This window comes from Haliotis cracherodii, unplaced genomic scaffold, assembly GCF_022045235.1.
Source record: "Haliotis cracherodii isolate W230 unplaced genomic scaffold, xgHalCrac1.p SCAF_8, whole genome shotgun sequence".
In the NCBI taxonomy this organism is placed as follows: Eukaryota; Metazoa; Mollusca; class Gastropoda; order Lepetellida; family Haliotidae; genus Haliotis; species Haliotis cracherodii.
In genome coordinates, this window is record NW_027266341.1 from 9607922 (window position 1) to 9635091 (window position 27170).

The window sequence follows — 27170 nt, forward strand, 5'->3', positions numbered from 1 at the left end:
TTGTCACTTGGAAAATAAAAAATGCATATATTTTCTCAGCATTCGAATCAAAAATGGATTGTCAGGCGAAAATGAAATGGACCAGTCCCCAAATGTTTATCCAAAGATTGCAATACCATTACTTCTGTATTTCAGAAACGCTTTAGTGGTAATAGCGGCTACGTTGCGTTTGGATCGAATGGCCAAAGAAAAGAATATCAGGTCCAGGTCCTAGAAGTGTCCATGTACAGAGGAACAGCTAACGTATGTGGAACGAGTCAACACAGGAAGCAGTCCGTGTTTCCTATGGGAATTCGGAAAATAACATATATATCCGACATATATTTCCACTTCTTTGTCTTTGGTGTGTTCCAAAAGCATAACGCCCAGGAAATATTATATGATTTTGGGGGATTGTATTTTTGTTTAATCATAAGGTAATTCAAGACAGTTTATACATTTTATTGCAATAATAGAGACTGGTCGGGTCCAACCAACTACTGGCTTGCATGGGACGCTTACATGTAGCTTAAATTTATAATGCAATAATTATAAACAGTTGTGTTATCACGATGGCTTCAACCCGTCCCTCTGCAGCCAAGATACTTCTGGAAAACAGCTTCTCGCACGCCTTGTACTCTCCCCGGGCGGTGACTTGTAAATGTATAAATGCGAGTTGTGTTCTAGAAGGTCTTTGTGCACGATAAAACCACAGTTGTATTTATTCTGAATACAATTTAAAATTTTACAAATCCTTTGCCTGTAAAGCAATGCAGAAATGGTAACAACAACTGAGTTGGCTTCATGATATTTGTCTGCTTCAGTCAGGGACATGGAACGAGAGCGGGTTCCACGCTCAGACGCCCACGCTTGTGATCGACAAGGCGAACAAGTCGATAGATAATATCACACAAACTGTTGTCACGATCAAAGTAAGTCGCCACTTGTACTTCTGTGTACCTCTGTTGCAGTTTATTTGTTGGATTGGTTGGTTGGTTGGTTGGTTGGTTTGTTGGTTTGTTGGCTGGCTGGCTGGTTGGTCTGTTGGTTGGTTGCTCAATATTCCACCTATACAATAATCGAGTCTTGGCCAGACAAACCAGTATTTGATATTTTAAAAGCAACGTTCCACGCCGTTGGGGTACGATGACACATAAAGTCCAAAGTCACCGACCACCAGATCCAGTTGTTTGCCTCATACAAGAAGCATAACGGCCTTTGGTCTTCAGATTAGAGTCTTAATAATTAATTCCATTCTCTGATGTTACCAAATATCGGATATACGTTAACCCCTGGGAAACAGTCCTGGAATAACGATTCAGTGAAATAATTAAAGTTTCCCTTCGAAAAGTGTCGGACTGCCATTACAGTGTGAAGACAAGCGTTAAAGTTACCAGTTCGGGTGTTTGTCCATGTTCCAAAACATTAGACAAAGGCAATGGCAGATCTCTTTGACGTGATAACTTGCATTTATAGACGAAGATATACGTTATTCGTAGACAATGAACTATCGATAACCTTTGCCAACCTTTGCCATCGATAATATAGACCTAACCGTACTTCGATACAAGAGGACTTGATAGTGATTATACCGAACCAGAAACTGACATCGTCTAAAACGATGTATCGACTGAATGCATAATGAAGTTCGAATTAAGAAGGTGTTACTGTAAATGAGCTAGAGATCAATGTATACATTTATTGTACATCTTCAACGCTCGAACAGTTACACATAAAACGACAAATATAGGGAAAATAATTAAATCGTGTCCTAATGGTTATCATGACAGGGTGTATTGTTGGCACAAGACTTTTTACACAGTAAAGACTATCAGATATATAACACGGGGCACATGCGCCCCAGTCGTCTCAGTTGTCTGGGTTCTATGTGTAGAGTTGCGTCCCTTAGACGTACCAGAAACCTATGCTCGTGGGATCGTTGATTATGTTTCCAGGTTTGGTGTAAACGTCATTAACCATAAACGTCACAGCCAGATTATACCCCGCTCGCTTATTTTGATAAAGGACACAACTACTTCAAATTACGAAAATCACTAAATGAATAAATATCTCAATTTCCAAAGAAAACTCAATCGGTAGTGCTAAAAGCAACCCAGGAAATCGACCAAATTATCAAATGCGTTACGGAATTATCTTGCAGATATAAATGTCGACGTGTATTCCCTTGGCCGAAATTTGAGTCTGGTTATCGAAACAAGACGCTGATTCGAAGATCGTTGAATCGGATATTTTTAGTGCAAGTATTTCTGTTTTAAATCAATACTAAACTCCTTATTTGTTCTAAAAATCTGTTTGGCTACTCTCAACTGCAATAAAGTACGGTGAACCTAAAGTATCGAATCCGGCCACGGGCTATTAACGTTTTTGATGGGAAACCATTATCCTGATTCATCACCTGTTTTTAAAAGTGGAAAATGAAAATTGGAGTTCGTTTTAAAAAAAGCAGTTTCATTTTTATTTAACTCTCTGACACACGATATCTTAGTTTTTCTTTTATATATAAATCGACTTCAAATGAGTCACTGATTACATTCGGATAAAAACTTCCTAAGCGGAATTTAATTGGAATTTGATGACAGACTATTATTACAATTTTCTAGTAACGTATTGACTACTTGATGACAGTGATGATCGAACTTCATCACTATACACAGGAACCATTGGACAATCACACAAGAAGTATTTGAGAGATCATTTTAATATACTCCCAGAAAATGAATGAGCACTGTGCCATCTTACACAATCAAATCAACATTCGCAAAGCCATTGCTTCTGAAACGAAAATAGAGCTCTCTCAACGCATTTTCTCAATTGCTGGGGTATGAAGATTATACTAATGTACACTGAATATCGACATGGAATGTATAGCAGTGCCTTTGTGCTCGATGAATTAAATAGCCTTTAAGTGAGGTTGCAAATTTTGTCGTAAGATAAATTTTCTCAACTGAATTTCTTATTTGGATGTTTCTGTTCTTTTGGGAGCGCATGTGCTTTTCAGAGTTGCGCCCCTTAAACTATACCAGAAACATGCTATTGTTGGTTCGAATCCTTGTTCCCCTAGGTTTACTAGCACTAGACCCGTGCTTCTGGATTTCAACAGAGTGGTAAAAGTGGTTTACCTTTTACCCGGTAACATAACGTTACACAAAGGGCCAGCGTGGAGAACGGTTCATGTCAAAACGTCAGCATCATATCTGTCCTTGTGGGATTCATTTATTAAAATAAGTTTGATGTTGCTGTCACACCACTACCGCCTCCGTGGTTTAGTGGGGGAGCGTCCGCCCGGAGAGCGTAAGGTCGAGGATTCGATCCCCGGTCGCGTCACACCAAAATACTTTAAAAGATGGTACTTGTTGTTACCCTGCCTGGCGCTCGGTATTAAGAGGATAAACAAGGACTGGTGGGCTCGGAGCCAGTATTCTGTGTCTAAGTGGGGTATTCGTGTTAATCTGTGGCATGGTATCTGTCACGGTGCTGTGCTCAAGAAACCAAGGCATCATTAAACAAGAATAAAGTAATAATGAAAGCGCTGTAACAGGTTCACGGGTTTATTATTATCAGCAATGTGTTGGTATAGATGACAATAAAAAGATTAGAATAACAATTGAAACTGACAACGATTAATTAAACCAGGACAAATATACAATCTGATTAGGTAAGCAACCGTATAACAGTAATACAAATAGAATTGCTAAATCAACAATTTGTCAAGAAATTGACATGAAGCCTAGACAGCCAATGAAGTCGGATGCGACCAATTAACACCTGAGAGTTGATAAATTCAACACTTTAATGAGTGAAAAACCTCGGTTAGGTTAAATACGGAGAAATAAACATAAGTCTCATGGGCAATAAAATATACATAAAATTCCTGAATAGCAAACTAGTCTCACAGACTAAAGTCTCAGTGACCTTGACTGGGCTAGGAAATTCTTAACTTCCCAAACCTATACTTGAGCTAAGGAGCACCTAGGCTCCCAATCGTAAATAGGTATTGGACCTAAGCTAGACAGTTGCGGGATTACTAGAAAACGGGGTACAAAATGTGCAAGCTTAGCCAATAAGTTTTAGCTCAATACCACAAGAGAAAGTCAGTACCAGGGAGAAAACTGATCAATTGCGACTTTCGAACGAAGCCTAATTTTCGATCTGACCAAACCAGTAGCAAGACGACCCGTAAATGGCCTAGCGATACCCGAGGGTGAAGACACATGAGTTTGCCAAGGGTTATATACGTGTGCGCGGACCTCGGAGAGGACAACCTGAATGCAATAACCGGGTGAGGCAACCACGACCAAGTGAGAGATGGAAATACCAAACTAAAGAGCTGAACATAAACCTTTCGACGGTACCACGAATGAATTACAACCAGACCGTGACAAAATCGTGACCGTGTTTTTACGACCCACTCACAGAATCTCAATAGGCCACGCTACCACTATAAAATCGACATTAGTCCGGACAAGTACAAGCAGCCACACACACAAACACACACGTGCATGCACGTTGCTATATAAGTGCAATAATCTTGAACGCGACGTAAAACCCCATTTCAACTCACATCACCTGTTAACCATATTCCCCCTTTATTAAACGTTAATTTAAGCCTCAATCATTAATAGTCCAGCTATATCAGCGGGCTGTAAATAGCTGAATCTTGCCCACGCAAAACGTATGTATATAACATGATAAATGACCCACGCCATTCGGGGAATGATGACATATATCACACAGGCCTTGTGTGAAAGCGTGATTAATCATACACGTATTACTATTACAAAAGCATCACGTGTGAAGAAGTAAGCCGAGAATGGTTTAGACGTTTACTACTTTGTGGAAGCATACTAGCACGGGTAAGGTGCTGGCAGGATAAAACAAATGTGGATGAATCTTGGATTCGAACCCAGAATCATACGATCTATTTGGCTCTTATAAACGATGCAACTGACCTTGCCACCATTGTCGGGGGCACGGGTGGCCAAGTCGTCTAAGGCGCCGCGATTCGCTGTGCAGAGTTGCGTCCCTTGGGCACGCCAGAAACCTATGATTGTGGGTTCGAATCCCGTTATGCCCCGATTATGTTTCTAGTTTTGTCAGCACCATACCCGTGCTCGTGGGTTTCACCGAAGTGATAAACATTTGAAACCTGCATCACTTCGGGCTTTCCTCCCACATTAAGCTGAAACTTTTAAAAGCGGCGTTAAACCCAACTCACTGACTGACTGCCACCATTGCCATCATATGTATAGGAGAACTATCGTTTGTTTCAGAGTGAGAAGATAGTTCAATGACAAAGATATGGTGTTATCACTGATGTTTAGTGATCGTATAATTGTGCCTTTTATGCCCAATGAAATCTGTTTCGTTGGATTACCGAGACTGGTTATTCTCTGGCGTTGATGTTTTGTGTTTGTGGTGGAACTAGTTCAAGTTATCAGATACAATACTATTATGGCGGTTGGGTAGCCAAGTGGTTAAAGCGTTCGCTCGTCATTCACACGGCCCGGGTTTGATTCCCCACATGGATACAACCTGTGAAGCCCATTTCCGGTGCCCCCGTCGTGATATTGCTGGGGTATCGTTGGTACCATACCCACTCAGTCAGTCTTAATACCATTTCTACATATCAATTACCAATCCTTCACGTAAAATATAAATGCTAATTCTTCTTACAGGATCCACCTTATTTGATGTTCAAGAAGAGTCCAGAGCAAGGCATCCCCATGATCACCATTGAACGGTTTGAAGGCTTCTGTGTGGACCTGGCGGAGATGGTAGCACGTAACCTTGGATACGACTACTTTTTCAGACTTGTTAAAGATGGGAATTACGGCTCCAAGAACGAGTCCGGTATATGGAATGGCATCATCGGAGAGTTGATAAGACACGTATGTAGGACTCACTGGTAGACAGAGATCAGTGCTGCGTTGGTTAGTCGGGCAGTCTCCAATGGTGTTGATGCCATCAGTGGAACATCTGAATTATTCTGTTACTGTTAAAACGGAGCGGTGACTCTGTCTCGGAGTCAAGTCTTACATATTATTGGTATACACGTTTGGAAGATTGCTTTCTCATTCTGCTCCCAGTTCGATATTTGAATAGTTGCTCAATGTAGTTAGTTAGGCTTTTCATTGCATCCTCTAGTCCCATCTGTTCTGGAACACTTTGAAACATTATTACGTTTCTGTTTTATAGCGAGTGAGTGAGTGAGTGAGTGTGTGAGTGAGTGAGTATGGTTTTACGCCGCTTTTAGCAATATTCCAGCAATATCACACCGGGGGAAACCAGAAATGGGCTTCACACATTGTACCCATGTCGGTAATCGAACCCGGGTCTGGAAGCGAACGCTATATCCACTAGGCTACCCGACCCCCCTTCTGTTTGATATCTTCATGCAGTAGACTTGGAGTAATAATTGCTTCAGATTGATCAAAGGAAAATGTTTTAATGTCGACACACAAACGCAAATAATTGTGAATGCGTGTGCGTGTGTGCGTGCGTGCGTGCGTGTGTGTGAACATTAACACATTCTCTTTTGACTTAAATATAAAGTTAATTCCTTTCGCATCCTCTAGTTCTTGGATATATATATATATATATATATATATATATATATATATATATATATATATATATATATATATATATATATATTTGTTGTATTTACACTATAGATTTCGTGTATTATCATACATTATCTCTATTGCTCCCCATGCTTGCGGTAAAAGTCGACTATGCTTGTCGTAATCGGTGACTAACGGGATCAGATGGTCACGCTCGCTGACTGGGTTGATGCACGTCTTCGTATCCCAAATGCGTGAAAGTTCACGATGTCAGTCACTGGATTGTCTGGTCCAGACTCAATAATTCACAGACCGCCGTCATATAGCTGGAATATTGCTGAGTGCGGCGTTAAAAACATACAAACAAACAAACAAATTTATTGCTCCGACACCGACAATGTTATGTGAACAAAACTAGTTGATTTGACTATTACATAAATCGGTCAAATCATGATAACTGTCGTCCATACAAAAGTAATGCAAGATAAAAGCATGGCTATTCCTTTAAACACGAATCAGACCATTACCTGCGATGTCATTCTAATCTGTATCTAGTTTAAGCATAAACGAAAATACGAAATTTGGGAAAAAAGAAAGACATTACTCCAGACCCCTTGCAAACAATTGTATGTTGCGCTCTACGAGCAGTGCGGATCTAATCTTATTTCCCCCATGACAGAACCAATTTAAAACTGGTTGTAAGAAATATGATGAATTAAGGGCGACGTTGATGTATACAAAATGTCTCTGTTTGTAGGACGCATAAATATTTATATGACGATTTGCAGTATACATGTACGCTATTTTTAACAGCATTTACATGATACAGGCATGTTTTCATGGCGCTAGTAGGTAAATACAATTCATCACCAAGGGAGCGATTGAATTCATTACGCGGCTGTAACTGTTCAGAATAAATTCTTACGAAATGACCCCATGTCTGTAAATAAACAAGTAGCTCTAAACGTACGCACAGGACACAAATGAAATTAAAGCTTTGTTTTACATTTACAAATTGGAATATAAGCCTTCATTGAACGTCGGAGCTTTTAGATAGATTTTTACAGATTGTTGGGGTGTACTTCTGATTAAAGCGTTGGCTCGTCACGCCGAAGGCCCAGGTTCGAATCCATACGTTGGTAAAATGTACCGTGTAACGCCCAACTTACTATCATTGGGTACTAGCTAGCATTCTCTGCACAGCGACTACACCTTGGTCATCCGTCTCCCCAGTTATCTTTAAGCAATGTATACTTTATGAGGCATCTTATCTCAAATTACTTATCAATTGCAGTTCACAGTCCATTATTAGAAGCAATCTCTGCAATGGCTCCGACTATGTTGTAAGCCTGTGTTTATGAATCACTATTCAAATAGTGATGAAATCACGTGTTCGGGAATGGGCTACCGTATTCTGCCTCACCGTTGGTACCTATCGTAAAACACAAACAAAGGAATTGTTTAACCTGAAAGGGAGGAGCGGGGGGTGACGTGTCATCCGTGTGCACCCGGTCTTGATGAAGATCATTATTGGTGTTCCCTGTTTTTTACTAAATTACTAAAGGCGGTGTAGACCCTACTCACTCACTCACTCACTCTTAAGCATGTCGGTGGTAGCAGAATGTGATGAACACATGTACATCGAATGCCATTTATAAATCCTACATAAGGTATAGAAATCTATGTTGCTGACAAACCAATGACCAGCCACAGATACCCTCAACAAGCGGATCACGGCATGACTGAGGGTTGCAACTCTGCAAACGTCTCTCAATACTCTATAGACTTGTCATTTCCCGGACAACCCATATGACGGTGTATTAGCATTGAAATAATAACCTCCTTTCTGAACTGAAGTTAAATATTTTAAATGTGTTTATAACCCACGTGTTGAGTAGTTCATCTCTCAGTGTTTAAAATGCATCCGTTTCAGCTTACTATGAATATCATTGTTCCAGGAAGCGGACATAGCTATAGCGCCGTTAACAATAACGTCAGAGAGGGAGAAGGTATTGGACTTCACCAAGCCGTACATGAGCTTAGGGATCAGCATCATGATCAAGAAACCTGAGAACGAGCCACCCCATGTCTTCTCCTTCATGGAACCTCTCTCCCAGGAGATCTGGCTGTGCACCGCTTTTGCTTTCATCGGCGTCAGTGTCGTCCTCTTCCTCGTCAGCAGGTTCAGCACCGTTGAGTGGCAAGTCGACGGTGACGACCAGAAGCTAACGAATGACTTCACCATTGGTAACAGCCTTTGGTTCTCCCTCGGGGCCTTCATGCAACAAGGATGTGACGTGTTGCCCAAGTGAGTATTACTGACGATGCCATTTCCATTTGGGCGGGGATTTATTGTGGCTTAGTTCATACGAGTATTGTTTCTGAAATGGAGATAGAAGTGTCATGCGGGCTCTTTAATAGTCTCATGAGATGATACCCTTTTTTCCGTTTTAAGATGGTATTAAAAACGCCGAAGCTTATATCGCGTGACTATGGGTTGTCTCATGTTTGACCTTCATGGATCAAACTGCGATTGCATTTCAGATTATCGTTTTTGAAAAGGAGACAGCAGGATCACTTTCTCTGCTTGATAGACTGATAGGGTGACAATTTGTCGTCAGTTTTGAGATTATTTTAAAGACGCCTCAGCATATATGTTTGACCGTGGGATGTTTCATGTTTGACCTTCAGTTTATATTCTTCGATTTCATATCAGATTATCGTTTCTGAGATTGAGTAGCAATGCCAATTTGTGTCATTGAAATAATGATGGGGTCGTTAAGTGTCGTGCGGAAACTGTTTGATGAAAATTAATGTAACACGTGTGACGGTATTTCTCATGGGAAATAATCGTAAAACAAAACAAGCACGTACTTGGCATTTTACAACGTTTGGATGATATATGTCAGTTGGTATTGAGAAAGACACGTCATTAACTGATGTCGTGATACGAGGAAGCGCGACATCGTGATTCATATCAGGTGCAGCTTATTTGTCGTTGGTCTCATTTGCAACGGTCCTGAGGACGGGAGATCCGGATTAACGGGTTTCGGACAAACGAGGTTTCACTGTGACTGTAGTTGACAAAAGCAGGGAAATACATATTGCTATGCAAAATTGTCAAACACCGCTCTATATAGAAAAGCTGTTCATAACATTTTCTTAATATTCAAAGAACTTTCGGATTTCTGTGATAAAAGTTACCCCCTTATAAGTAGATGTCAAACACCGCTCTCTATAGAAAAGCTATTTATAATATTTACTTAATATACAATGATGTTCCGGATTTCTGTGGTAAAGGTCCCCCCCACTTGATGCTACCTTACCCGCCGGGCAAAAGAAAGTACACACATGATTACATACGTTATATAAACCTTACTGGGCTGAAAACGGTCCCCAAAACAGTGCAAAACGTTTAGGTCCAAAACAACCCGCATCAAATACATCACCATCGAATAATCATTTGCTGAACGTGTATACCTCTGGGATTTCCTCCTCAAAATCAGCCCCAAACAATTCACATCGAAGTTCTTGCGCTTGTAGTGAAAAATTGATCACAGTAGCAAGAATTGAATTTTACTCCCAAATCTAACATCAGAGAAGCATCATACGTTAGACAGAACATTCATTTACCTAATGGTGACCAGTTGATCTAATAAGACTGTGTCGGACTACTTGGGACGAGTCTTCGGTCAATATACAGCAGAGCTAAAACAGCGGGAGAGTAATTGATTCTAAGCTTGTTGTTCCTGACCACTTGACCCCAGGGCACTCTCATCTCATCAACATGAAACATGGTGTAAAATCTCAAACACACACTTATTGTATTAGCGAATTGTAATCATTCGAAACAACAAAATGATGTTTTACAATTATGTTTTGATGGTGTATTAAGGAAAGTTCTTAAATGTAGAAATACGGATTGTGGATAGTAGATGTAGAAAAGACATTTTGATTGTTTTTGTCGCATATAAAATAGTAATATAGCTCTTTAAAGATCCCTTCCGCATAAAGGAATGGTCAGATGACATACACAGGCATTGGAATAATGATGAAGGGTTTTCTTTTCATTTTCTTTTATTTATCTGTTCTTTGTTCACACGTGTTAAGACACGGAACAGGCGTCCTATGACACGTTCACCACCCATTTACCAGGAGTTCTTAACTAACACAGATCCCACACTTTCTTCACCGCAACTCACGCGTGATCATTCATTCTTTTCCCGTTGCATCACGCGAGTACCTCATACGAAATTAAATTAGCGCGCTCAGGTATAAGATATTATTGACTTGTAGTGTTATATGCAAAGCAAGGTTAACGTCGGATTATATTCGTATCTACAAATTTTAAATTTAAGAGAATATCAAGGCGCTGTAGTCAAAGTTGACCCGTCAAATTATGATATGTAAAACAACCAATAAAATTGTGCCCGCGTTACGAAAATAATCATCTTATTTTCATAGACCCCTGACTACTGATGAAGACATTATCGATCGCAATCGTTATTTCGATCAGTTATTATCAATAATCTTTGTTGTTTGCAAAAATTAATAGGTGAATGAAAAATATTTGAATGGTTTAAGATTAAACATGACGCACTGCGTTGAATAGCGTCTGAGAAAATTGTTTATTGTATGTGGTAAAATAGCTTCATGTATATAGACCCTTGAAATATGGGTTAGAATAGATCTTCAGCAACCCATGCTTGTCGTAAGAGGCGAAAAACGGCAACGGGTGGTCAGGCTCACTGACTTTGTTGAAGCATGTCATCGATCCAAATTGCGTGGATGGATGCTCATGATATCAATCACTGGATTGTCTGGTCCAGACTCGATTATTTATCCAGACCGCCGTCATATAGCTGGAATATTGCTGAGTGCGGCTTTAAACTGCAAACAAACAAACAAACTTGTATCTATGGTATACTATTAGATATACAGTAAACTACGGTTATAACGAACTCAAAGGGACTACTAATTGTAGTTCGTTATAACCGTAATTCGTTATAAGCATATATACAGAATAACTACAGCATATAGTCGGGACTAAAAAGTTAGTTCGTTATATCCGTTAGTTCGTTATAAGCGTGTTCGTTATGACCGTAGTTTACTGTACTTAGCCATCATTTTTTTGTTTTAGTAGACAACTGGGAAAGGGTGTAAATGGTATTTGTATTTAAAATTAACTTGATGGAATGTTATGATGAGATATTAGTGGCCACAATAGTGTTATCATTTTAGATACAAATCATTATACTGACGGGTGTTTAGGAGCTGTTCATATGAGATATGTATCAAATATCAATATTGATATCCACATAGCTATGATATTAGATGGCGTTTACATATTAATATATTAACATATACATGTACGAATACATCTTAATCTAAATCAATATTGATATTTTACAGATAGGTATAATGTTGTGTTCATGTGAATAATGGCGACAAAAGCTATTTATAATCATGGCTGATATCTGCTAAAAGAAGTATGTATTTATGAGTCACTATCAAATAGTGATGACACCAGGTGCTCTCGAAAAGGTTCATTATGTATCCTGTTCTTCCGATGGCACCAGTTGCACGAAGAGGCAAGTCAAGTGTTCGCCTGAACAAGCAAGGCAACACAGTTATCGCATTGCATCTGACATGTATGTGTAAATGAAACAATGCAATAGATATCTCACTCGAATACAACATTTCTACGACATTATGGCTTTCAGATCACCAAGATCAGTTATAGGTGAGGTGATATTGGGTTTAACGTCGCGTCCAAGATTATTGCACTTAATTGGCGAAGTGCATGCACGTGTGTGTGTGTGTGGCTGCTTGTACTGGTCAGGACTGATGCCGATTTATAGTGCTTCCCCACTGATATACCATGCCGATGTTTAACATGAATACCCAACTCAAGACACAATATACTGACTCCGAATCGACCAGTCCTTGTTGTAGCCCCTTAATACCGAGCGCCAGACAGGGTAACAACAAGTATAATTTTTTAACGTCTTTTGGTATGACGCGGCCGAGGATCGAACCCCGGAAATTCCGCTCTCCGGATGGATACTCTAGCTCTAGACCACGGAGGCGGTAGATCAGTTAGAAAATGCAACACCGCGACTCGTGAAACTATCAACTGTGTCAGGTAACTCGATGGAAAACACATGCTGGTCGACAAGAACATAAATTATCCCCTATTATAAGATATAACATTGATCAATTATTCAGATTGAAAATGAACAAATTAAAACAGTAGTTTTAAGAAATGAATATGAAAACACGTTAATAGGAATATTTATAAATGCAATTTAAACACAAAATGATTCTTAAATTTTGATATTTCAAAAATATTTCTGCAAAAATGTGAACAGGCACCACCTGAAACTGCTAACTTGTATGTCGAATTCAAGACAACCGCAACTTTAAAAAAAAAACTAATGCAATACGTTCACGCAAAATTTGTACCGGTCTACGCATCTCTCTCATCATCAACTGCTTCGTGTAAAACCATCTGCTCGCCTGTCTGTTCAATTCTATAGAACCCAAACATGGAATAACAGACAGTGATAGATCTTGAACCTCATCACTGAAACCCGATAGCTTCGTTTCCTCGCCACAGAGTTGACATACAGTCATAGTTGTTGTTGGTATTATCCAAGGACATTTCATCAGTACCATGTTTGAAAGGGATGAAGATTGAAAATGTCACTCACTACATTGTTTCCTTCAACCACACAGAATGGTGAATTAACAACACAGGAAGCAATGTAATGGGGCATCTTGTTTAAAGGTTACACGTGCAATTTGTTTATTACATACGCACGATTGCGTTTATTCATTTGGAGTGCTTTCGTCAAGGGTAATGAGGTGGTTTGTTATCCGTCCGAAAGCTTTTAGCAGATGCATTATAGCAGTCGGATACCTGACAAAGGTTAACCTGTACATGATCAGTTTGAAGTTTGAATTTAAATAGATCGATCAATTTTATAGGCCAGCAATGCGTCATCGCATTGTTTTCAGTGTCGAAAGAGGTGGTGGTGTCAGCAAAATGTCATCAACGGCCGACGCCACCCGATCCCCACTTAAGCGAACTTTTACAAGCATGGGGTATTCTGAACCTTAATGTGTTGAGATCCGGAATCCATACAGGGTTTAATACGCTAGCAAATGAAGATATGACAAATGATGAAGAGACATTAAATAAAAATGACAAAACCCATTCTATAACTGTAAGGGATATTGTACCTCCGAAGATTGTACTGCTGAAAATTGATCGACAACAAGGGATAGTTGACTATTTGAAAGTTGAATAAAAGCGACAAAAACAGTTCCACGATGACACGAAATCTGCTAAAGCAGGGTCCATTGTACGATTCTGAATATATCATGGGCATGCGTTTACTATCTCATAGTGATTATACCAGGAGTTCGCGAAACGTTGAGCGTACGTAATCTGCGCCATCCGCCGCACCCGTCACAAACACATGCAAAGGGAAGTCAAATGTTCACCTACAAACAATATGGAAACATATGGTTTGAGCTGTTGTTATATTGCTCGACACAAATGAAACATTGACTATTGGAAAGTTGAAGTCTTTCCTCTTGTCATACAGTCATGGGGGAGAGTTGTTGCGCCGGTCCCTTTTAATTCTGGAGCAGGTGGGTAAGGTAGTGGACGAGAATTGGCGTATTTGCCATTGATGGTCTTTATCAGATCATGGATGTACCTGAAGCTTATTATAGTAAGTAAAAGCTCTTGGACAAATTCTCTTCTTTTGATGCTGCTAAACCGAACAGAAATTCCTATTTCAATACATTAAGACATTGATCAGCAAGGGGTTGCCTACACTGTGTGCTTCTTGCCGAAATGTTTTATCCCTAACATTTTGCTTTCATTCATGACACTTTGTCCCGAGCTTTTGAAGACAGAGATGTAACTGTATATATAGTCACCACGTCTTGGGCGGTCGGTTAGCCTAGTGGTATTGCTATAGTGATATTGATGCAATATTGCTAAACGCGGCGTAAAACCATACTCACTCACCACGTCTTGTGACAAATGCCCAATGGTTCAATGAGTTTAGCGTGTTGTAAGTTGGTGTACAAAGTTGACAAAACAAATGTTTTGATATGACTGAACTTTCTGAGATTGCAAACGTTCGTGGAAACCCTTTGGTGTTATTTTAGAATCAACATGTTATAAATTCCACTTGTTCATCATCTGTGGATATAATGAAAATCCTTCCTTGATTCCATTCTGGTTTATGGTTAATCTTTGAGACTGGCATTTGGTGTGCACATTTGCTGAACACGGTAAAATATGTATCTCGTGGTACGAACTTTTATGGAACTTTGCGATCCACTACAAATGACGAATGTCTTCATGTTTTAGAGCCAAGTCAAAAGTTGCTGGTACTGATTCAAGGTTTCGGCAGAGTTCTTCCTCAGTTAACAAACTGGCTTTGTATGTGGCATTACTTGATATGTCACTTATACCAAGGGCTTTGATCAAACAATTAATGTAGTGATGCTGACATAAAATAACAGTGTTATTTGATGTCTTGTCTGTGGGAACAACCAAACACTTTTCGTGTAGGGCAGCCGGACTTTTGATGACAGCTGGCTAGGACAGAGTTTATTTCAACTTTGTTTCCTCTTTTCAATTTGGGGGCGGTCGGGTAGCCTAGTGGTTAAAGCTTCGCTCGTCACGCCGAAGACCCGGGTTCGAATCCCGACATGAGTACAATGTGTGAAGCCCATTTCTGGTGTCCCCCGCCGTGATATTGCTGGAATATTGCTAAAAGCGGCGTCAAACCAAACTCACTCACTCACTCACTGTTTTCAATTTTTGCATTCTACCAATTACAACATCACGCACTGACTTAACCAACTCTGAGAAAGATTCAACAGGTCCATCTTCTCCGTTGGCTATTTGGCATATGTTTCGACAGCATCCATAATGATCTAAGAGTTGTGATCCCAGTTGGAAGCAGGCTGCTCACGATATGTTGGTCCATGTCTGATTAACTGACGACAGTTGTTATTATCAACACAAGAGGATTCACATGTGATTAAATGGCCATTATATGGCATTATGATGAGTCTTGTCAGCCACAAGTAGTTGAATTACATTATGTGTTGCCAAGACCGCGTTCTGCCAAACGTTGCTATAACTGAACAACTTGGATGACATAGTGTTCGAATAGGAATCTGTAACTGAAGGCATTATTCGTAACATCAAGCTTTATGCACATGCACATGTCGATACAAGGGAAGATCTACTTAAGGAAAAGAACGAATTAAGGCAGGTGTATTGTTTACCATATATGGCTATGATATTGACATTGTGGAAACCATCGATTCGGCGAGAGGAAAAGCCAGTTGTAACCATTCTGGATTTCATCGACGCACGTACGACTTCTTATTTCAAGGATCCTAGACGTGGGGATGATTAAACCATGTTCCCAAAATATCGCCATTCCCACGTTCTAATATTGCCGAAGCATCAAATGGGATTAGCGCCACGGTTATACATCACCACAAATGCTAGTAATAATCTTCAGCGTAAACCGCAAGGCGCTGTGTTTGTCAATAAAAAGTTGCACAACATGAACAAAATGTTCGTCTGAACCACTTGGATTAATGGTGAGGGAGTGAGTGATCCTTCGAGACCTTGATGTCTTAATGCGAAAGGAACAGAGACACGTGTACTAAACGCATAATATAGGTTTTCATTTTGATTATAATTTAGGCACAAATGCGTTATGAAGATATATAATCAATATTGGCAAACTGTCGCAGAGTTCAGAGTTGGCAATTCATTAACAAGCATTCAATGCGATGACAATGGACATAAATTACCTTTCCAGGTAATGGTTACATGGATGGGATTGACCAGTACAGTTTAAAGAGAAATGGTTTGACGTTTCACCTGCCTATTTCGTACGCCACTGTGCTGATTTGCCTTTATCATTTTTTGCAATTTTTGTTGGTTTGTTATTATTAATTTTTATGTTGCCAATTTACATTGTTTTTTGGGGATCGTGATTTACCTTCAGTTTGGCTTGGTATTTTTCATTTCACCTCCCAAACCATTAACTGCTATGATGTAACTGATGTACTGTTCAAAGCGAGTGTCAACCCAATCACTTCACTCGCTCATCTCCTCTTCGTAATTTGTGAACTACAAGTTAAATTTACGTGAGTGAGGGATGGGTTTGTGTCACCATTACCACATAGAACCCAGGCAAAAAGCTGAGAACCACTCGCTCTTCATTTTCCATGTAACGTATTGACAATTTGCGTATGGCAGATTGATCTCACTTTAACAAGTCCCGTCTAAGGCGCCGCAATTTGCTGTGCATAGTTGCGAAAACTTAGAGTGTGGGTTCGAATCCAGGATCGCCCCGATTATGTTTCTACGTTTGAAAGGAACATACCCCTGCTCGTGGGTTTTATCAAAGTTGTAAACTTCTGAGACCCGCATCACTTCGGGCTTTCATCCAACATTAAGTCGACACGCCGTGATATAACTGGCGTTAAACCCAACTCACCCACTGAAGTTAGATGTACACATATACGGGTTAACACCATATGATAGGCAGAGGAAACAACTGACATGTGTACATGTACTTATTGCCATGGGACACGAGGATATTCACACAGGACACGACCTTCAAACAATTACATTTTATTATGGAATTGATATTAAGCCGTGCTTAATTGTCGGGTAGCCTAATGGTTAAAGCGTTCGCTTGTCACGCCGAAGACCCGGGTTCGATTCCCGACATGGGTACAATGTGTGAAGCCCATTTCTGGTGTACCCCGCCGTGATATTGCTGGAATGTTGCTAAAAGCGGCGTAAAACCATACTCACTTCATTGTTTTCAGGTATTTATTTCGGACACAGTTTGATATTTACATTTTGAGATCATAGAATTGGTTACTATATGCAACCGATTTACACTGATCAAAGTTCCCTAATATGTTGTAAGTTTCAAACATATGTATAAAGCATTACTGCAGTTTTGGAGGTGTCGGTTGTCAACATGTTATGGTAACCTACGATTTTGTTGCCACTGCGTACGATAATGATCACTGGATTCTCTGGTCCAGACTCGATTGTTTATAGGACAATTCCAGTCTGCGACGTTAGGCAGAAACACGTACATGTTTATGAAAATTGTGGCGTACCGATAGAGGAGGGCATGCGTATCTTTTTTTGCGAACACCTTTTTTTGCGTTATCACTCTTTTTCAGTCATCCATTCATATCATCTCATCACTATTTTGCCTTTTACGCCCTATTAAATCTGTTTCTGCAGATACTCGAGACGTTAGCGTTTTCAAGTTATTTTATTCCTCAAGCTACTTTAAATTGCTAGGCAACATGCATTCTTTTTCCGTTTCTTCTGCACCATATGTTATGTACTGATATGCCAAAAGGCGTAAAATAAATATTCATACTGATACCCACGGCATAATAAGCTAATCTATGGTATCGCCAGCCGAGAACACAAATTACATTAATATTGACACTCACTGCAGATGGAAGCTTTCAAAAGTTTTTGAAGCACCCACAACAGTAATAAAATACAGGGACGAGTTGTGTTAATCCATTTTGTGTTTGTTTGAGAAACATTACCTCCCTATCCTCTTGCATTAACACAGTTGAATGTATGGATGAGTTGTCTACTTGGGCACTAAGCAACAAGCGTGCACACATGCCCAGATAAAAATGATGAATAATGGCGACATTGCCAACATAATCCCCTTCCTATGGGATCCACAAAGTGAACAATACTGACATCCTCTCTGAAAGGATATCCGACAAAGCCGTTGTTCTGTCTCTTTCCCCAGTTGAACGTACTTATCAATGACCTTCTGTGCAGACCCTCCCCTATCTCCTTGCCAGACTTCTGAATAACTGACTTCGCACACACGCAGGCAAAAAATCGAATTGTGTTTGCCCAAGGGTTTTAAATAACCATCTTCTCCACGCAGTGCAGGTTCAGTTGAGAAAGGTAGGGTACTACTATTTGGCTCTCGGTCTATATTTGAACATACATCATGATCAGCCTCCTTTGGGGCGTTAACTGCTCGGGCGGGTTGAAGTTGAACAGGGGCTGGCCTGACTCATTGGATGAGACTCCCCTGGTGAAAGGGCTGAACAGTTTCAAATAATCCTGGGTTGAGGAAATTACTGCGTGTAATCTTCTTAATTACATTTGTATTCATGACTGGTTTCGTTGTCTACAGTTGACGCGAGATCGCCTCCGTTTAGACGAATCAGTCTCGATTGATCAGGACCTTTCATTCTACGTTTCATCAGCTTCATTGAAAGATTAAAAGAGAAACGGTGACAACGTAACCTCAGAGAACATGAACAATTTGGAATTACGTTGATCTGTATTGAATGAATATTCAGTTGTACAAACATCAAAGTTGAAATAGGAATATATCAATCCACTAATTGTACGAATTAAGGGATAGTTGTGGTATTTTCCCCTCTTACTTCAACATATATAACAATTACCTTACCGACAACAACGAGATTGTAAGCCCGATGAAGCCGATTAGTGTATCCTTATTACACATCTCGATTATTTTCTCAATTTATTTGAAGTTGACGCAACACTGGTAGAGATAAAGTATTATATATATATTTGTTTAGTCACGCTTTTAAGGAATGAGTAATACTAAAAGTGAAACTCGGTTTTGTGCTTTCTCTGATATCTGTTCCATTTGGAAGCCTAGTTTACATTCACTTCTTTGTCCCAGGGTGTATTTTACCCTAGCGGGGTACGACATTTCGAAAAGGGGTATTTAATCCCTTTGCGTCAATATCAAAAACATGTTTATATGATGAACGTTACCACTAGGGTACATATTGCCTCCAGGGAGATATGTTTGCCTTTAAGGCGTTGTAATTTGCTCTGCAAGAAACCCATGATCATGGGTTTGAATCCTGGTTCGCCCCGATAATATTCCTAGGTTTGTCAGCACCATACCCACCATTCACCAAAGTGGTTAACGAGACATGCCTCGCTTCGGGCTTTCCTTGCACATTAAGCTGACTGGCTGTGACATAAGTAGACTACTGCGGCGTTAATCCCAACTCACTGACTCCATTTGGAAGCATGACGATGGGGAATTCGTTGCCGCATCTTCACCCCTTCCTTTTTACGTATTATACATACAACGTTGCCTATGTGCGTGTGAAAGAAAAGTATTTTTTATCATTAAGCTGCATGGCTTTCCCTACCTTTAACGCTGTTGTTCTCAAATGTTTGGTTTCATGGAATGGACAACGTCGATTTAAACAGACATCGTCCGGCTCAATCTCAATTGGAATGTCGACAAAAAAAATGGTTTTGTTGGTTCCTGATATCCTGTTGGTTCCTGTTGATATACGTGCATGGTGATTCCGTACATAAGACATGTTTCAGTTTAATTCAGAAAAGAAAAATCCGGAAATAACCACAAACACTTATTTAAAGATTTGAAATAGTATACGAGGCACTAGACTAGAAGTGCATTTTATTGTCAATATAATGAAGTAAACCAATAAACCAGAATTATTAATATTTTTATTATTATTATTGTTGTTGTTGTTGTTGTTATTATTATTATTATTATTATCATTATTATTATTATTATTATTTACAGACTAAAATACAAAATATAGCAAAGAGTGTTTAGGTGATCCTGGCACAGTCAGACTGGTTAGGCTCATCATCATTGGCCCTTGCCCCCTCTACACGCAGCCCAGACATCGAGTAGGACTTCTCCCAGGAAGCACTGCCTAATCAAACCCACCAAGAACTTTTCGGAGAATGTGAATACTCCCCAACACTGCAGCCTTCCGCATTACCCAGATTGTCAGAAGGGCTGTATTCCTGGTAGCAAACTCGGGTACTCTCCCAATGTCAGTCAACAGATTGGGAGGTACCAAACCTAAGGCACCGAGGACAATAGGGAGTCAGATAACTTGGGATGCAAGCGTGACATTTCGAAAGCGAGGTCCGCATACTTGCCATGTTTTCCCTCAATCTTATCAATCACATGTTCGAAAAGGACAGAAACTTCAATGATATAAATAATTTCATTGGATTTATCAAAAAGGACAAGATCAGGTTTGTTGACCTGGATACGTCTGAGGCTGTATACGGGCTTATTCCAAAGGACGCCCTCCACATATTCTTGGTCGTACCATAGATGGACCTCTGTGTCAAAACCACAAGCATGGCGAAGACGGTAATAAAATGATCGAGCTACACCATCATGTCGTTTAAGATACTGTGTTTGTGTCAAAGCTAGGCATCCACTGACAATGTGTTGGACAGTCTCATTAAATTCATTACATAATCTACATTTCATATTCACATTTTGATGCAAAATCACACATTGGCGGTTTCGAGTTGTAAGTGACTGGTCCTGAGCAGCAAACAGAGAGCCTTCTGTTTCACTTTTCAGGCCAGACGACCTCATGCAAGCGAAGGACATATCTTCTCAACATACTGCACATAGACTCGATGCAGTGGTCGTTCAGATAGCCTCTCCTTGAAAAACTGAGTCTGGGCCGATTTGATATGCCACTTCGCTTGGTTGACACTCATTTCTGTACCGCCCAGCAGTACAGAACCATCAACAAAAGCAACACTGACATTGAGATTATGAACTTTTCGGAGAATGTGAAGACTCCCCAACACTGCAGCCTTTTGCATTACCAGATTGTCAGGAGGACGGTGTTCCTGGAAGCAAGCCAAACTCTCCCAGTGTCAGTCAACAGATTCGGAGCACCAAACCTTAGGCACCGAAAACAGTGGGGAGTCGAATAACTTGGTTCTTGGGATGCAAGCTTGACATTTCGTAAGCTTTATGACGGCGGTCTGTACATGATGGAGACTGGACCAGTGATTGACAGTGTGAGCATCGATCTACGCAATTAGGATACGATGGCATGCATCAACCAAGCCAGCGAGCCTGACCACCCGATCCCGTTAGTCGCCTCTTACGAGAAGCATAGTCGCCTTTTACGGCAGGCATTGGTTGTTGAAGACCTATTCGTCCCCGGATCTTCCCAGGTCCATTACGTAAGCGAAATTTGCCATGTTTTTCCTGAATCGTGTCAATCACATTAGTGTCAAAAGGGACAGAGAATTCAATGATATAAATGATTTCATTCGATTTATCAGAACGGACAAGATCGGGTTTGTTGGCCAAGATAGATCTTAGGCTGTATACCGGCCTATACCAAAGAATTTTACTTTTGTCATTTTCCACGACACCCTCTACATATTCTGGGTTGTTATTAAAATCACCTTTCTATTCCCAGATATAACATTGTAACTGTTTCTGAAGTTACGTATACCCTATCGACTCTTAATGTATAAGATGTATATTGTATATCAAAATACAAGTGGCTTCTTTAACATGTTGTTCAGTTCATGTGGTTCTGTTTCGTGGTATTCTTCATGTTACTAAAACGTACTTGACGCAAGGTAGCAACAAATCTATGTCGTTTAGATTAATGATACATTCAGGACAATACCACATGTGTGGCTTGTCTGCTTTTTGTCAGCCTCGGTATGCAGGATGACACGTCGTTTTGATCATGACCTAAGATGTGGTTATCTTAATGAATATTTCAATTGTGTGACGTCTTAGAGTCGGGTCATTATCTATATTTACGGTGATCCATTTGTCACTTTCTCGCATATCTGTATGGGCTTATTCGAAATTGCGATTTGTCCACATTAATATCATGTAATTCTCATAATGTAGAGAGTTGTTAGTATATGTTTATATTTTACCACCTGTATGTAAATAATCTTCAGGCGCATGGTGACCCCTCCTCTCAATTACATAACACGTAACCCATTTCTACATCACGGTTTCCCAATGCCCTGAACTACAGTATGCAATATATCAATGGTTTCATCTTTTTCTTCAGGTAGCATTTTGATACTCCATCTGAACTAAAGTATGCAATATCTCAGTGGTTTTATATATTTTAAAATTTTCAGGCCAGTCTCTGGACCCATGGTGACTGATCTCCATCTGAACTAAAGTATGCAATATATCAATGGTTTCATTTTTTTCTTCAGGTCAGTCTCGGGATTCATGGTGACTCATACAATCTCCATCTGAAATAAACTATGCAATATCTCCATGGCTTAATCGTTTTCTTCAGGTCTGTCCCTCGACCCATGGTGATAATACAATCTCGATGTGATCTAAAGTATGCAATATATCAATGGTTTCATCTTTTTCTTCAGGTCAGTCTCGGGATTCATTGTGATTCTCCATCTGAACTAAAGTATGCAATATATCAATGGTTTCATCTTTTTCTTCAGGTCTGTCTCGGGACGCATGGTGACCAGTGTGTGGTGGTTCTTTACACTCATCGTCATCTCTTCCTACACTGCAAACCTGGCCGCCTATCTCACAGCAATGAGGATGAGTACGCCCATCTCATCCGCCGAGGACCTCGCTAAACAGACCGAGATCAAATATGGCACGCAAAAATCCGGGAGCACGTGGTCTTTCTTCAATGTAAGCAACATCATCCGGTGCACGTGCTGAAACATACTGAATGACACGCGCATCTTGTAGAAATCGATGATAAACCTTATCTGCACCAATGTTAAGCTTGCATTAACCGAGCTGGTTTTGAGAGGTGACTTAAATTGAGTTTCCAGTTGTGGGATTTAATTGTCAGTTGTGATTCTTCATGTAAATTTAATTTGGCTGCACGTGCGTCGTAACATGTTCTTTGAATACATTAAGACTGACAACAGTGACCTACATGTATCCAGTATCATTCTATCTCTGACGAGAAGCGAATAATTACATCGAGTGATTTGCGAATTTACTAAATGTAGTTACAGTATTTCTTTTAATAGTTCTTGTATCAAATCAATTTTAATTATTCTCATGTTTTCTCGTCTCTGGATTGCCAGAGATAATGACCAATGGACAAAGCTGAAATTAAAGAAAGCCCAGTGGTATCCGTCAAAGAAAAAATCCATGCCCTGTTGCTTTGTTATTTGTATGAAATGTCCCTTTTGTAGATACATTTCAGTTATCGGTATTTATACCAATGGTGCTTTCATATTGCAATCCCGCGTCCACTCTTAATCTGCTATAACTACAAAATGTGATTCGGATGTGAGATCAGTTTAGGTTAAATGGGGTTTAACGTCGCGTCCAAGATTATTGCACTTATATAGCGACTGATTCAGATGTGAACTTGTTATCATTATCAGCACGATTGATCTGTGCAACAATAAATAAATACTGTTACATGATCATAAAAGAGTCACCCAGACGTTTGGTGCTGTACACTTTGAGAACGATTATGACTATGATCCAGATAAAAATATATTCACGAGTCAAAAGCAGCCCTTTTGTTGCTTCTAGGGCATTAATGGTCTTTTTCATGTACATAATTATCTTTCGTAACAGAAATTTACAAGAATTTACAACAATTACACTGATTAATTATAATAGATACAAGCGCACGTTAAACAGTGTTTTGTACTTTCTCTTCTGTCTTGTGGGACCGAGCTGTCATATCCGTTGACATTTTTGTAGTAGTGTTTTTCTCGATGAAAGGCTACACCTGCCAATACAGTTCAGAGACTTGCGACACTCGTAAATGTCACATTGTCTAAGTGCTTCAGAGAGCGCTGTTCTTGAACGCGGTCGGTAGCCTAAATCTTTCTTTGGTCATCTCAGTTGTAATATTAACCTTGAAGTATGAGTGCTTCTGGTGAGACTGGACATGCTCGTTCGTCATTCGAACACCTTTTATTCGCAATGTCTGCCTTATTTTTGTTTGAATTACTTGTTTCTTGGAGATTCAGCATATATACCTCAAATCCAGTGACGTTTTGTTTTTCTGAAGGGACTGTCATTTCTAGCAGGGGCACGAGTGGTCCAGTCGCGTAAAGTGCCGCAATTCGCCGCAAAGTTGCGTCACTTAGCGGGTGCCAGAAACCTATCGTGGGTTCGAATTCCGTTTCACCTGATTATGTTTCTAGGTTTGTCAGCACCAAACCCGTGTCCGTAGGTTTCACTAAAAGTGGTGAAGTCTGAGATCTGCATCTCTTTCGGCTTTTTTTACCACATCAAGCTGATACGCCGCAGCAGAACAGAAATACGGTTAAAACTCATTCACTCATTTCAGGGTTCCACAGTCTCCTTATACCAGCGTATGATGTCCTTCATGACCTCCCAGCCGGATGTGTTTGTTAGTAAGAATAGCGAGGGAATAGCAAAAGTACGGAAAGAGAACGGCAAATACGCTTTCCTCATTGAATCCACAACTAACGACTACCATAACCAACGGCGACCATGTGACACCATGCAAGTCGGCACCAACCTCGACTCCAAAGGATACGGTATTGCTACACCAATGGGTTCAGATATTAGGTGAGTCAGAGGGTGAGTGGGTTGGATTAACGCTCCTCATCGTAACCATCGAGCGTTCACTCCAAACGCTGCTTAGGCGACACTGGTGTTTTCTTCCTTAGGTCAGTGTTAACGTTAACTATAAAGTCGATGTATTGTGCAGAGAGGGGATTCTATGGTGACGTATTTATGTCAAATGATACTTTAGATCTGAGGACCTTTGGAGTTCCCTCAACGCGTTAACGGTTTCCGTATTTTAGTTATATCACGGCATGTCAAATGATACTCGAAGTCGGACAACTTTGATGATGGCGCAGTGCTGACAAAGTAGGGATGATAATCGGGCTAAATCTGGAATGGGAACCCACGTTCAGCTGATCATGACACGACCAAGGGGTGCAACTCTGTATACCTATTGGTGGCGCCATGGACAAAAAGTCCATCCATGTATATTTGAAAATTACAACAGTTGATTGATGGACGGAGAAGTTCTATACGTCTATATATATTTCTCATATTTTTGGAGTATTTGCAGAAGCTCGCCATGTAATGACATACATGTAAAACCAATGAATCGATTCGCCAAAATAGTTTTCTAATTTGGGATAAACCACAAGGGAAAATTGTTCTGTTCTTTAAATATATTTAGAATGGTGTGTACCTTTTAAACAATAGCAATTACTCACAAACAATGCGTGCATTTCAAGAATATACAGTTTGTAACAATTACTTATGATAATACATTATGTGTACATGAAGCTCTGTTATATCCTATGCAAACTACTCCACTGCGATAATTGAAAGATGACTTGCATGCATTTACAATTAATACATAAATGTTATAGATATTAAAGATTTATATAATGTCAGCATGTATGATTAATTTCAACGATCTAACCTTTGAGCGAGTGATTTGGTTAAACGCCGCTTGAACAGTATTGCAGTTACATCACGGCGTGTCAGCTTGATATGGGGGGGGGGGGGACGCCCGAAGTGATGCAGATTTTAGAGATTAACTTTACCGCTTTGATGAAACGTAGGAGCAGGATTTGGTGCTCACAAACCTGGAAACATAGTCAGTGCGGATCTTGGATTCGAACACACGATCATAGGTTTCTGGCACGCCTAGGGACGCAAAATTGCACAGCGAATTGCGACACCTGAGACGGCTGGCCACGCCAATAAAAACACCTTGCAGTCATTATCGTCTGGCAATAGTGCAAGTGACGGTATACGATACTAAAAGACGCCATCACGAATGTTCCGATGGCCATCACATAGATCGGATTAAATGTCACTCAAGGTTAGACCGACCTATGGATGGTTTATGTTACATTAGTCGCTATGTTGGGTGGGATGTTGAATTCGTAAAGGTGAAGTATATGTAGATCGGTATGTACATCACTGGACACAAGTGAGGGAATTTGGTTTAACGCCCCTTTTAACAGTATTCCAGTTATATTGCGGCGTGTTAGCTTAATGTGGGAGGAAAGCTCGAAGGGATGCAGGTCTCAGGCGTTTACCACTTCGGTGAAACCCAGTATCGCGCTGACAAACCTAGAAACATAATCGGGGCAAACCGGGATTCGAACCCACAATCATAGGTTTCTGGCGTTCCCGACGGACGCAACACTGCACAGCGAATCGGGACGCCTTAGACGACTGGGCCACCCGTGCCCCCTCAAATACAACACCATATTATTATCTGTGAGAAATTATCACTATACCTTGTGGATGGCCAAGTCAACAAAGGCGCCGGTGTACAGAGTTGCGTCCCTTGGGCATCCAAGAAAGAATGATCGTGGGTTCGAATCCCGGTTCACCACTATTATTTTTCTAGGTTTGTCAGTCGGCACCATACCCGTGCTTTTGGGCTTCATCAATGTTGTAACCGCCTAAGACCTGCATCCCTTCGGCTTTCCTCCCACATTAAGTTGGCTTAAATAACGCTATTCTAGTCACTGTCACATGTAACACATAGCCTATTATCTGTCCCAGGGATGTCCTAACACTGGCAATATTGGAACTGCGCGAACAGAGTAAATTGGACGAAATCAAGAAACATTGGTGGTATGCCAGAAGTGAGTGCCCATCCGAGAAGGCGTCGCCTGTGAGTAAGGTGATCATTTTTTCTTGCCTCTCACTGTCTTCATCACCAGTTACAGACTCACCTCTCATACCTCGCAGAATA

At 40.3% G+C, this 27170-nt stretch overlaps 1 protein-coding gene across 2 annotated transcripts in view; it reads left to right on the forward strand.

Annotated features, from left to right (window-relative positions):
- The window catches only part of LOC139449664 (glutamate receptor-like), a 70016-nt gene that overhangs the window by 33439 nt on the left and 9407 nt on the right, over positions 1–27170 (forward strand). The window contains exons 8-14 of one of the 2 annotated variants that reach the window (XM_071231143.1): positions 136–243; positions 804–911; positions 5676–5888; positions 8522–8871; positions 22921–23119; positions 24756–25000; positions 26978–27098. In XM_071231143.1, the coding sequence (XP_071087244.1) occupies positions 136–243; positions 804–911; positions 5676–5888; positions 8522–8871; positions 22921–23119; positions 24756–25000; positions 26978–27098 (1344 nt within the window). The remainder of the gene's footprint in view (positions 1–135; positions 244–803; positions 912–5675; positions 5889–8521; positions 8872–22920; positions 23120–24755; positions 25001–26977; positions 27099–27170) is intronic. The other variant, XM_071231144.1, reaches the window with a different exon arrangement.